Source organism: Vanellus vanellus (genome assembly GCF_965231255.1).
Source record: "Vanellus vanellus genome assembly, chromosome: 1".
Taxonomy (NCBI): Eukaryota; Metazoa; Chordata; class Aves; order Charadriiformes; family Charadriidae; genus Vanellus; species Vanellus vanellus.
The window spans coordinates 101357337-101371698 of NC_138905.1; the positions used below are offsets into that span (position 1 = coordinate 101357337).

At 36.6% G+C, this 14362-nt stretch overlaps 2 protein-coding genes across 2 annotated transcripts in view; one reads left to right on the plus strand and one right to left on the minus strand.

The window, feature by feature from the left end:
• The window catches only part of ARL13B (ARF like GTPase 13B), a 43925-nt gene that overhangs the window by 11325 nt on the left and 18238 nt on the right, over positions 1–14362 (plus strand). The window lies entirely within an intron of this gene.
• Positions 3892–4770, minus strand: STX19 (syntaxin 19; the record flags this gene model as incomplete). Its single annotated transcript, XM_082498304.1, has 1 exon — positions 3892–4770. One exon carries the CDS (start codon positions 4768–4770, stop codon positions 3892–3894), a length of 879 nt encoding a protein of 292 aa, XP_082354430.1.

A 14362-nucleotide genomic window follows, 5' to 3' on the forward strand; every position in this document is an offset into this window, starting at 1 on the left:
ATAAGATTGGTACAAGACACTCCGTATTACAGTAATATGGGGGGTATAAGAGTTCTGATATTGTGCAGTGTGATGCTTGCTTCAAATTGAATTGGTACTGTGGCATCTTATTATCTATCGCTGCCCATGGACGTATCACCGTATCATTTTAAGACACTTTTCCTAAAGTGCTGATCATATTGGCTGTTATTGACTCAGTGCAAATTACTTGAACATGTTAAACTTTATATTTGGTATTTTTTTTTACTGTTCAGTGTTACTACTTAATTGACGTTTCTTTGCTCGTGTAGGCCTCGTTTAACACGCAAGTGCTCGAGTAGTTAATCAATCTGTTGTATATGGGGAAATTGAGTTGTAGAAAGTAAGAGTTCTTGCAGGTCAATTCTATGCAAGTTTAAATTTTCTTTTATTCAGTTTTTTTTTTGTCCTTTTATTAAACAGGAACAGTTAGACTTCATATTATATAGGCAAATACTGGTTTTGTTTGGGGTTATTTTGGGGGTTGTTTATTGGATTTTTTGTTGTTTTCTGTTTTGCCTTTTTTTTTTTTACTTTGACATGAAACACATGCAAGAGGAAATACAAGTCCGTGTGCTATGGCTTGTTTTTTTATACCGGAAAGACTGCTGGGTAGGTTGTGTTTTTTTTTTTTTTTTAGTAGAAAGCTACTTTCTACCTGTTATTTTGGTGATGAGGGATTATAGCTATTAATATTTCACATTTCTTATTAGAACACTAGCAGCTCTGCTTTAATCTCTTTGCTCTTCTGCATAACTATGTGACTAGAAAAAACACTGAAAAGTTATTTTAATGATTACTGCAAAATTTCTTCTGTTAATCATTTTGAATGCTCAATAACAAATTTTTATGATGCCAATGTAAGCTGTAGTTAATACTAATTACTTTCAGTTAATAGCACCTTGTATTAAGAAAAAGCTTTCCACAAGTCTTTCTGGTTTTCTCTCTTCTCAGTTCTTCTGCAGCGTCTTATGTATCTGTTATGCCATATTCTAACCAATATACAGCTGAAAACTACTTGAATTACTTATTTATGTATGGATAGGCAGCTGTCTTACTGAGTATTAGTGAAACTTGAGTTTTCTTGCAGGATTTAAAGTACAGCTCTTTCTTTAACAAGACCATGTTTACTTAGAAGTAACATATCTGTTGTGTGAAGAGGAAGGGCTAGCCCAGGAACATGTTCCTCTCTCAGATAAGGATGCTTGTGTGAACACTCCTGCATGGGGGATGCTGTATAAACAGGTGGCGTTTGTTGTATTTTGCTTTTCTCTTCTGTCAGCGGGCTGCAATACTCCTTCACAGATACACCATAATGCCTTTCCTTTCAGGGGCTCAGGAGAGAAGGACAGGGCTGTCTGTTATGTACCTTTGGTTTTTTCTAGAAGTCAAAACAGGAAAAGAAGATGGGATGGTGTTTGTGTGTAGTGCATATTTCTGTGTATTATATATGTTTATATACATACATATATATATATGAAAGAGCATGTTGGCCATAGCAACTTTTTTCTCTGTATTGCCTATTGGCTAGTTTCTACTCTGCCCTTGGAATGTAAAGGTAGCTTTCATATGTGTAATGGTTAAAGGAGATTATTTAATGGAATAGTATCAGTGGTGACATTATCTAATTTCATTTTTTGTCACTGCTGTGTAAACAGTCTTTTTCACTTTAAGGTTCAGACCTCTGATTGTGCTTTGATAACAGTTAATTTCAGTTGCAATTTTAAGCTGGGATGAAAGGAATCCAGCTATTTATAAATATTGCAATGTGAAAATAATTTGGTAGTCCCTTTTGATAGTAGATTAATTGCATCTAGTGGGGAAAAAAATCAAAGAAATCTAGCTCACTTAATGTCTTGCACAATTGCAGTACAATTTGCTCCGACTTCTCTGACTGTATCCAGATATAGTGTTATTGATTGTGTCTTTGCACAGCATAAAGGAGTTCAGAAATGTGTTCCTGGTTTGGTGTTTGGTTTTACTGCTTTTTCTTTTTGTCTGGAAGTAACTGTTTTATCTCAGTTGCATTTTTATTTTCTGTTAAATTGCATTAGAGCACTATTTCTTATTCAGTTCCAAAAGGGGTTGGTTACAGGGCAGAAACCAACCATTGGAACTATGGAAAGCAAAAGCACCCCACATCTGCTTGCTTCTGTTCACTGCAGAAATAACTGCTGCTGCAAAATAAAGCAGTGGTATACTTCCTGTCATGCTAATTCAGCTGTTTCAGAAATGTCTAAGAATGTCTAAGTTATCAGGGACAGGTTGAGTCAATGGCTAGCTGCTCTGGTTTTGGTACTCAGGGGAAGTATTCATGTTTACTACTTCAGGCATCTTCCTGGCATACCTACATGAGGATCGTAGGCTTCCACAATTAGCAGAATTTCATGGCGATGTTTAGAGTTCTGGAAACCTTCAACTACTTCTGGCCATTTCTGTAGTAGTATAAATAAATACATGCCCTATACCATGCCCGGTTCTGGACTTCCCACTACAAGACGACTGTGATGACAAATGTTGATTATACTACAGTGAGTCCATGCTGCTGGGGGATTGGAGCATGTGGGCGTATGAGGAGAGTCAGAGAGCTGTGTTCGTTTGGACTTAAGATGAAAAAACTAAGGGAGAGATCTTCCTGCTGCTTACTAGTAAGGTGTGAAGATAACAAAACAAGCCTCTTCTCAGAGGTGTGGGGGTAAAATGAGAAGTGGTGGACAAGATCTGCAATCAGGGAATTTCCTCTCTTGATTTGAGCAAGAGTTTGTGCAAGAGGTTCGTCTGGATGTTCCCCGGAAGTTCCTTCCAACCTAAATCATTCTCTGGTTCTAGATCATATTTATTTTTATAAGGATGGAATTCTATTTTTTTTTGTTATATTTTTTCCTTCGTTTTTGTACTAGCAAAAGTGAGACTGCAGACGCAACTGCGTATTTAGGTAGGCTAGACAGCAGAAAGAATGCGTCTTATCGCTGTGTAATAAAGTATCATATTCCCCTATCCTTACCTGATAGGGGTTTGCCTATGTAGCTGAATAATATAAATACCTCTATGTCAGTTTATTAATGCTTGGCTTCTCAGCAGGCTGCTAACAAATGTCCCTGTAGGTTTGATGATGTGGTCTTCTGATGTTAGTGATATTTAATGTGTTCAGAAAATATCAGCTCAACACCTATCTGTAAGAAATAAAGCATGGTGTTATTAAAATAAATAACCCAATGTCTGTTCCATAAGCCAGTGTACATTGTCCTAGTATAATATTGAGCATTATTTCATGGTGTTAAGTAAGCCTGTAAGTAACTTTTCCTATACTCTTGATAACTCCTAACACTCCTGATAACTGTTTTCTGACTTCTTGTTTGGTTTAGGCATCACATTCTGGATTGTTACTAACAATGTCTGCTTTATGAGTAGATTACTTTTGTAGAATTTCAGATTCCTGGAAAAAAAAAAACCCTTAGAATTGAACCAAGTAAATACGAGTGCTAAAAAAATGCAAGGCAATTAAAAATACTAGTTATTATTTTAGAAAAAAGTAACTAAACCGTTCTTATGAATCCTGTCTTTGAGATTAACAATATTTTCAATGCTTCCCAAAACCAAAGGTAGTTTGTTGCCACATTATGTTAGAGTGGAAGAACAAAAAAGTGTCACTTGTGTCCTTTGATCCTTTCCCCTAGTTTGTGTGTTTCTATGAAAACCATAAAATTCTTTGCATTCTTCTAACTCTGGAAAGACAGATGCAGATTTTCCCGAGAGCTCCGTGGAAGGGGAAATGGGAAGAAAAATGAAGCAATCGAGGGATCCTGAGACTGCTTTACAAGATCAGTTTACTAAGTAGGAACCATTGGTATTTCAAACAGTTCATTTCTTTTGTCATTTGCAGCATGGACAACACCAGCAGCATACTGCTTTGCAAGGGTTTCTTTTTCGATATCTGACTGCAAGCCCAAATTTTTCTTTAGATACTTGAGTGTATTCTTGAGTGTTATTCATACTGATTTCAATATTGTTGATCATTTCCCCTTGCTCCTCCACCAGAACTGATATCTGGATAAAAAGGTCCTGTAAGTCTTTGATCTGGTTCTCTAGATTGACTAGTTCTTTGTGTCTCTGTTCAATCTCCGAAAGCTGAGCTTTGGTAATTTTGACTTCAGTGAGTAGATTTTCATTGAAAATTTCCCATTTTCCTTGTTGGAGCATGTCATTGACTTCTTCCTCAGATACCTCTTTACCAGCTACTTCAAGCTGACGGACAATAAATCTTCTGCATTTCTCTTGCTTAGCAGTTATAGCATCGTTGTATGAGAGCATAGCATTTAGATAACGCTGGGATAAGAAAGCGTGCTGGGAAGCTAGAATTCTTACTGTGGCACGTGATGGCCCGTGTTCATTTTCAGCTTTTTTCACTGTTTTTGACAGTTCATCCAAACATTTTCTTATGTGCTCTGCTTGAATTTTTATTTCTCTTGCGATGTTAGACTCCTTTTTCAGAACACTGAATCTTCTCATTGAAGATAGTAGGCTTTTTTGTTGTTGACTGAATTTATGAACTTCCTCCACCAAGTTATTAATTTCACTCTGAAGCTTCTGAATTTCATGCAAGTGCCTTTCAGTTATGGGCTCTTTTTCGTAAATAATGGCCTGCTGTTCAAACTCCTCCTGCTCCTCCTCTCGTACAGTTGCACCGTTGTTTTCTCCAGCTGTTTGTAGTTCCTTAGCTCTCAGTTTAAGCTCTTGGAGGCGGTCTCTCATGGTTTTTATGTTCAGGGTTTTTTTTCAGGTTTTTTTCCCCTCTTTCAACACAGGGAGTTAACTCCAATATCCTTTTTTCTTGTTTCACTGTAATCAAAGTGTAACAACAATCAATGTTAGACATGTATACACGAAAAGTAGTTTTAGTAGTTTTTACTTCCCTCTGCACAAAAGTAAAGTAAAGGTAGCAATAAATTGGAAGTGGTAGGTATTCTGAACGAATGTACAAGATAGGTGGTGTCAGTGCGCTCCACCATTTAATACAGTTTCTGTAGGACTTAATCATAACCTAAAGTTTTTAATTTATCTTCAGCTGGGTATGGTTAACAGTCTTCCCTCAGCTTCTACACTATAGTATTTTTTCCACATACCGTGATTTGTAGCCCAAGCCCATTTTTGTGGTAGATTTGTGGTGTTCAGTCCAGAACTTAGAACAATGAGGAATATGGCATATGGAGAGGACTCTTATTTTGGTGAGGAAGAGAGGAGTAACTCGAATTCTTATGTTATCGGAATTCCTTATTTGATGCAAACTAATCAACTTTTAAATCTTTTTGGGAATAGAAGTGAATCTGCTGTTCCATTTCTGGATTCTCAGGAGGAAACACACACTTCAGCTTTTGAGCTTATGGGATAGACTATCTAGTGAATTAGAGTTCTGGCATGATAAGCTACTTCAGGCTTTTAGTTTAGCCACACTGAAAAACCTTTCTCCATTTTTTTTCCTTGCCTTCCATTGCCATGGGAGTTAAACTGATAGTAACTGAAGCAGTTAACTCTACAACAAAACAGAACAACAGAACTCTAATAATTTAGCATGAAAATACATATTTATTTTTTTTAATGTCGGAGTTTTCATAGAGGTGGATCCATGTCACTATTATAGCAGCTTGAAGAGTTTCTAAGCCTTTTTTGGATTACTGTAATCTATTTTTACATAGTCATTTGCAGTGTTCATAAAATTTATACAAATGTACATTGTGTGCCATAGTGGGATGCAATTCAGTACTGTTTCTTATTAAATAGAAAGTGTATGTAGTTCTGTTTTCTACCCTATCTGTTGTGCAAGCTTTACTGGAGATATGATTAAGAGAAAGTTTCTATTGTGTATGTTTTAGAAAATATCTAAGTTCAACTATTTTTAATTATAGGGAAGAAAGTATTTTCCTTAAACTCTACGTGAATGTTTTCCTTGGACTATGATCAAGAATGGAAAATTTCAGTCAAATGTTCAGGAATAGAAGATTATGAGATTTTTACTTGGCGTCTTCTGGTTAAGTCAAATGTGTGTCGTTCGAAGGGCTATTCAAGCGTAAACGTTAAACAGTACAGTAGTATCTTTTTGGCTGTTTGCATAGGTCTCGGGGCAGTCTTCTGAAACAGTGGTGCATTTCTTCTTAAACCCCAATTCTAAAGATTTACTGTTTTTTTTTTAATTAGCAACCATAGTATTTATCTGTAGTATCCCAAAGGATGCATTTGTAATAACTGTAAAGGATCAATCCAGTAACCTGTCAATATGCAAATGATTTTGTTACATTTGAACAGGTTAAAATGATACTGCTGTGGTATCTCTGCTCCCTTATGCATATTTAAAGTCCCTAAATAGATTTTTGCAAAGTGTAAGTCATGGAGTTGAATCGTGTGGCCATGTCTTCCACAGACTTAAATCTGGCTGTCTGCGGGAGGATTAGCTGAAAAACAAAACCTGAAATGCTAGAGAGATCAATCGTGAGAAAGAATGTTGATATTCTACCCCACTGTGGATTTACCATAACACTTTTTATCTTTCCCCTTAATGCCTTAATATCTGAATTTAGTGTTTGTTGATTCACATCAAGAGAAAGCCTGGCAGTCATTAGAAGTTATGGTAATATACTGAGACTTGTGATCAGGCAAGCTTGCAAGTAATTTATTGGAAAACATTACTTTGAGGTGGGGAAAATGCAACATGTATTAATTCTGTTACAGTAATTCCTCTTCATTGCCTAACTTGCTGTGTATCTCCCCACAGCACAGAAGTTGGGCAATTTCTTCAAGATAACATTCTTTAGGAATGTTTCAGAGCTGCTTGGCACCACTGACACTGCCGCGGGGAAAGTTCAGTCTGGGGCATGTGAACGGAACCGGGAGTGCTAAACAAGGCTTCAGAGAAGTGACCTGAAAATCTGTTTTAGTATAGCCTAACACATCTGCTGACCCATGTTAATTCAGCATGGCTTGACAAGCCTGTGATTAAAAGCAAGTTCTAAGGGCACCATTAATGCTTGTGATATGAGGTGGCAAGACTTCCTTGTATCTAAGAGAATGCGAGTAATTACTGAAAAGCTCTAAAACATGCATGCGGTCATCCAGTTACTCTTTCAGAACACAGTACAATTTCTCAAAAGGGCAGCTACCAATTTTTCATATGATTAATCTCCTATGGTTTGAAAGTAAGTTAAACACAAGAGCATAAGAACTCTACATTATCTTCAATTTGTGTATCCATTAACGATTGACATCTACTTTTCAATGTTTTGTGTTCATTGGTCTTGAAATAGCTGTATTCCTTGGGCAGGGGAGGAGGAAGGCAACAGAATTGCAAATCTGAAAATATTCTCAAATATCAAACTTGCAAAGAAGTAAGCAGAAAATACTTAAGATTGCTGTTAATGGATTTTTTTTTTTCTTGTTTAAACATTGGTCTCACTAAAGTGTGGAATGTAAGCAATTGAACCTAGTTTCATATCTTACATCCTATCGGGCTTGCCTTCAAAACCTGCCACTGAACATGCTTGCCAATAAATGTGGTTGATTATACTGGCAACTGAAATGCATGCTGGTTTCAAATAAATAAGGATGTCTTCATGACAAAGATAACCTTGGAAATTGTTGGTTTGACTTCTTGAGTGTTCCACAACAAGCTTTGTTCACGTACTAAGTCCTTGTTGATGTCCTATGTGTTTGTGTATATGTATAGGGGCACGTCCTGTTGTTCTTTTGATTGAGATGAAAGATCTATTTTCTTGAAGTTTTTGTCAATAGAGGGAGAATATGCCTATTCTTTTAGAGTTGAGTAAAGGGAATATGTGGACTGAAAGCACTCCTGTGACTTAGTGTGTCCCCTACATTCAAACAAAGATTTTAAAGGATGATCTGAAGTGATAAAGTAGCACAGTCTAGTACATCCTCATCAGACTTTTTCTTCATCAAAGGCTGGAAAATTTGGATTAAAACAGCTAAGAGACTGACTGCAGTAAAGGCAAAGCAAATCGGTTGATGGGAAAGCATTAGCTTATTAAAGTCTAGCTTCATTGACTATGTTTAGAAATGGCCCTAAATGCTCTTACACATATAAATCTGAAGAGCACTGGTGAGGTTTGCCCATGTTTCTGGCCATTCCTCAGTCATAAAAGCTACTGTGTCATCTTTTATCTGAACTCTGTTACTGATGCTGAAACCATATGTTTGGAGCTGGAATCACAAGCTTCTAGCTGGTCTTTAATAAAAGATAATTTGTAGAAGTGGAGTTTCTCTAATACTGTGGCTGCAATAACTTGGTGAAACTGGTGTGGCACTGTGCCTTCTCTGTTCACACTTAGAAGCAATGTAGGATTGAAAACGTAGCCAAAAAACAGATGGGGCTACAGGATGGATTTGAGCCGGAGGTGGTAGGGGTAAGGAGGGGAAAGGAGACAGAATTGGACCCAGTTTTGCCCAGTACCTAAATTGTACTTAGAGTTAAAGGATTATTGATGTGCTTTTATACACATATTTGGGGCGAAAAAGTAAGAATATACACACAGATTTCAGTTTGGTCACTGGCATACCTTATTTTCTAGAAAGGCTTCCCTCCCCACCCCTCATGGTGTTCATATCATGCAGATCGACTGGTGGTTGTTTGTTCTTCTGGTAGGCATCTTTATATATAGTTATATATAGTAGACAGCTTCAGAAACCCAATTTTCACATCCTTGTCAAATATATTTTAAGGGTATTGCCTTCTGATAACTTTATTGTGTTGCTTGTCAGGGTTATGAATCACTCCAGTCAAACTGACGACGTATGTGGCTGAGAAAGACTTTATGACAATTACGTCAGCACACTGACTAGAGGAATAATAGATCCTGATGACTGGACCACCATTATTGATCTGTCATGATTATAGTGTATGTCCTAAATTCAAAGATAATGAATTTGACAGAAATTAAAATTTTTATATTATCTTCTCCATTTTTTAAAGGGGGAAAAAAAAGGCAAGTTGAAAGGTCCTTCGGCTTAATTGCAGGGCAGCCATATAGAATATTCTTCCACCTATCGAATTTATCAGTAGACCCAGTAAACAGGGAGCCTACGTCCAAAAATGAGATCTGGGCTGTGTTAAGTTAAAAGGCATAAATGAATATGTGAAGTAGGTAAGTTGATCATATGGAACTCTTATTACTGGTTGCAATTAGATTTAATGGCTTCTTTTTTGGCTTTGATGATTTTTTTTTTTTTTTTTTTTATTTCCTACACAGCCCTGGCTTACCAAAAACTCCTGTTTATTTTAATTTCCATAGTTTTGTTCACTATTTCTTGGTTATTCAGCACCTTCATTAAAATGCCTGACACAAAAGGCTCTGTTTGTATTTGATCTTTGATGCAATTTGCATGCTTTTTTACATTCATTTTAACATACTGTGGTCCACCAGGAGAAGAGGACTTGCAGACAATCAAGGGACAGAACTCTAAGAGCTCTTTGAGACGTATGACCTGTGTTCTGCATCATACTCCTTTCTTCACCTCTGCTGAAGTATCTGCTGTTTACTTCTTTTTTTTTTTCCCCCTATGATTGCAACAATAATAAGGGTCAGTTTGTTTTCCTTAATTATGAGTCGAATAAGGGCACTTGGTGGAGGACACTTTCAGGCAACATATCCCAAAGGAATTTCAAGTTACAAGTAATCTTACGTTTTTTGTATTATTTTTTTAATACATTTCTAGGCTGCAGTGAAGTTAAATTATAGCTCTGTTATATGGTGCCAACAAACCCCTATAACTGTTATTTTTGAGCACAATGGCTCTGAGTAATGTTTGGAGTCATACTCTGGTCTGGAACTTGATTACGGCTTTAAGTGTCTTAAGTTTAGCAACAAAAAAATCAGTGAGCCATATACCATTTAAATGCCTACAGTTTAAGATACTAGTCTGCAGGGAAAACTAGGGGTTTGAGTTGAAATTTCAGTTTTATACAAAGGCTGTGGTGTCTCATATATTTGTTACAAGAAAAGAAGGAACTTTTGTTGGTGTTTTGGAATCTTGCCCTATTGCCTGAAGATATATCTTAAGTAACTAAAGTAAGCAATCTTGCTACAGGTTATGTTTATTTTCTCCTTTGTTTAAGAAGTTTCCTTTAATTTAAATGCCTTGTAAACAAACACACTTAAACCAAGGATTATCGCACAGCAAGGTGGTTGGATGAAAATATCCTCTTAAAGCATCTCTGTCTTAAGATGGTAAGTCCTTGGAAAAACATATTTAAAAATAGATCTAAGTTCAAGTTTCTGTTTGTGGGAAGTGTGGGAGTGGTTGAACAGAAAAATGCCAAAGGCAGAGAGCTTGCTCTGGTTATGAGAGTAAAAAAAGGTGCCATTATATGTGGAAGGTAGCTAAATTGTATCAGAGTATATGCGATATGATAGTGCAAAATCAGTAAGGTTTTCAGCACGGGACAGGTACTAATAGGTACCTCATTCTTAATATTAAAAAATACTAACATACAAAGGTCAGTTGTATTTGTCAGCCTTTGTCTCTGGGAAATAACCTGTAGCACATTGCTTCTGGCATTGCCTACTAACATTGAGGAAATAGAAACTGGTTGCTTGTCCCCTTGAGACAATATTATCCACCATAACTGCCATAAGGCTACGCAGTGAAACCAAAATGACCAATATGTAGGAGCACAGAAACCATACCTTTGAAGCGAGGTGGGTTGGGAGTTGGTCTAGTGTGAAATAAATCATGGGAGGTGGAAAAACATTGATACTGAGTAAAAACATGAGATTCAAATGGAATAAACCAGGTCTGAGTATTCAAGGAGTTCGTAAGATGGATGAGTCCAGAGCTGCTGGAAAAGTGTAACCAAATCATGCCACTGGAATAGCCATTCAAGGGAGATGTAGAGGGGGAATATAGACCTTAGTTACTTAAAATAATTCAGATATTCTTGAACATTTTGCCAGAAATCTGTGACACAATCATGTTGTAGGAGAGGTAGCTGTCTTGTGTTGATTGTGTGGTGTTGCATGATGCAGGAAAGAATCCTGAGAGAGAAGACAAGGGAATAATAGTAGGTATAGACTTTAGCATTAATGGAGTGGGAGAGTACAGCAGCTTCTGAATCATCTGTACTACAAGCTTTTATAGTTTAAAGATCTCTACAACTGTCAGTACTTCTCTTACATTCCTATTAGAAAAGCATGGGGATTTTTTGGCTATTTTATGAAGTATTTGGTTCAAAGATGCACAGGGAATCACTGAGATTGTTCTTTGGAGTTTTGGAACCTTTGTTGTGAATGTGTGGCTGCAGATGTGGAAGACTTGAGGAAAAGCATCTACCACTATTTATGTCTACAGCCAGCAATTCTCATTTTCCCTGCTGATACTTTGGGTAATGGAAGGTGGTGAGTTCATGCTTTTGCACTGACGTAAGTCACAGTTACGGTGATGCATACTCACCTACCTACAAGTCCTGACTGACAAAACAATGATCTCACTCTGCAAATCAGTTAGTCTGTAGGTTATTCTCTGTAATTGGTAAGGGAATGGAGTATCGCTTGATTAAAAGCAAAACTGAAGAACTTATTTAATGTTTTCATGGTGTTTTTTTTTCACCTGTTAAACCAGACATTTAGTGTCAGTAGTGATTTTTAAGAGACCTCAGAAATGAGCAGGAGAGAGAAGTAAATGTATATGTTGTAGATACCTGGGTTTATTTGTTTATTTCCATCAAGAATAATACTAGAAATCAGCACCTTCACTTAATTAGCTGGTGCAACTATGATGGCCACCTGTAGGTCACAGAAATCCAGAAAAAAAATCATAATCTCCTCTGCCAAAAGACCACATAATTAAGGTCCAGATATTGATATATTTTTAAAGCAGTATTTGAAAATAAATTAGGAGCAAGAGAAAAGGCTGCAACAGGACAGAGGACAGGTGAAATTCTTTCCATTTAATAGGTTATATAGCTTGAACTCCTAGTTAATGACTTTGTATTGTTATAAATCAGTTGCAAGATTTTTGTCCTCCTGACAGTAGAATTGCAGGCTCCAAATCTCACCTACTTTACATTCCCATTTCATCTCTGTCAGACCATATAGCTACATCTCACAGCCTTGGAACTCATCTATAATAAATGTAAGGATTTCCAGGCAGCTTTTTTAAAAACATACCTTATAGGCAACTTTGACTAAATAACTTTAATATTTGCCTAGGTATTGGTATATCAAGGTGAAATAGAGTATTAGAAAATAATTCATATTTACCATTTTTTAAAATTTCATACAAAAATATATAGCAATATCATTTGTTGTCATTGCTTTTGGAATTACACATGTGGAACATAACATTCTTGATGTGAGCTCAGACATCTCTTTGGATGCAGCCTATTTGATCAATAGGTATGATTAAACTGATAGCAGAGCATGTCAGAAATATGCTTTTGGTAAACAGGAATATGATTCAGACCTGAGGTGAGAATGAGGCCACTTAACCAAAATGAAACAAATTATAATTGTTGACGTTCTTGCGACCACTTCAAAAGGTAATATGAGAATGAAGTTGCTCTAGAGTTGCCTAGAGGTATTATAAACAGGATGAGTTTAGAGTCTTATTTCTAATGATTCTCTTATTTAAGTGTGACCTCGAGGAACTGTTTAGGGAAAAGGTTGAATTAGAGAAACTTCTCTCATATCTTCCTGCAGCTGCGTGAAAGCAAACTCTTTATTGATATTGATAATCTTGTAGCGCTTTATTCACCAGTTTTTCGTTATAGATTACCCTAATATTCAAGGGATTGTTTTACATAAGAATTGAAGGCATGAAAAGCAAACTAGAGAAATGAAATAAGCTGGTTTATTTGAGAAAAAGCCTAGTGTCAATCAGCAAAAAGTTACTGTTGGGTTTGTAATTGTTGTCAGTAATCCAGAAGGCGCAGGTACTTAGAGTGCTAAAGAAGAATGTAGTTTAAGATCTGTTAACACGCACCATTTACTTCAGTGTAGTTAAAAGCAAAAAGTCTGCAGAAAGAGGGGGCTCAGAGCTTAATCTTAGAGTGCCTTATGGTCTCCATGGGATGCCTGAAACCGTTGGCTACTTCTCCTATCTCCTTGTTTGTTAAAAATAGCAAGAATTTTGTTTTCTGTGACTTCCTTGAAAAGCCAATGAACTGCCAGTAACTGAAGAGGAAAGAACAAACAAAACAGTCTGACAAACAGACATCTTTCTGCCTGTTTGTAGATCAGGAGTTTTGACTTTCATGGAGGTTAACGTAAGCACAGCATAAAGAGACTAACAAACCTTTTCTTACTATATCTGCGGAGGCCTCACTTCACTAGGATAAAACATCCACCTGATTCTGTCCACGGGATTGCCCAAGAAAAAAAATAATAGTTAAGAGATGAAATTTCTGAAGGAAAAAAAAAAAAAAAGTAGAACAGAATTTTTAAACAGAATATGGACCGTAGACTGAAGAATACGGCATTGTTCTTTCCCATGTGTAGACTGCTGTTAAATTCAAAGGTTCGCTCTCTTCGTTTTCGCAGGAATGCTAATTCAGTCACTCAAAGCTATGGCTTCTTGAAGCAGCCTTAAAGACTAGTATTCTTGATCTTAGATAAATCATTCTCATAAATATACATTTTCCTGAAGTTGCTTTTAATCATGTTGATAGTTCTGATACTGTAATATTTTGACCCCAGGGATGTTTTGTTAATTTGGATGGCCACCATGCTGGTTTGACCCAAAATTATGGGTTTGTGTAACTGAATCTCATCAAACTTAACCCCAAAAGCAGCATCTCTGAGACACTTTTACAGATTACCTCCCCAGTGTGTACCCTCTACAGTATTTCGTTTTCAGTTACAGTATGAGAATCCCACACAAGCGGAGAGAAATGTGTAAGTTGAAAAGTAACAGTGACTAAAAAAAACACCTCCAAGTCTGCAAAACAAGAAAACAAACACATGTGTGCACACATACCCTCACACAAAACACCCTCTTCCCAAATAAACCCTTTCTGTAACACTTCTTGGATTTTTGATGAAAGCTGAGATAAAAACGTGTCCTTTTCATACTGGAATTTTTTCACTAAAACTTTTGGATTGTAAAGAAACTTTAATACTGTTTTTTTTTTTTTCTTATTCCTCTTTTCTCAGTAATTTACATTTTCGACACAGGTCAAGGAACACATGTAGTTTGTATTCAGACTTTGTTTTTCTCTGGCATTTCTTCTGGCTTCTAAGAGAAATATTGTTACTGAACTTGTAGATGTCAGTTGTGCCAATGCACACATACACTCCCTTTCCACATTGTTTCCCATGACTCTTAAAATAAAGTTCAAAAGCTC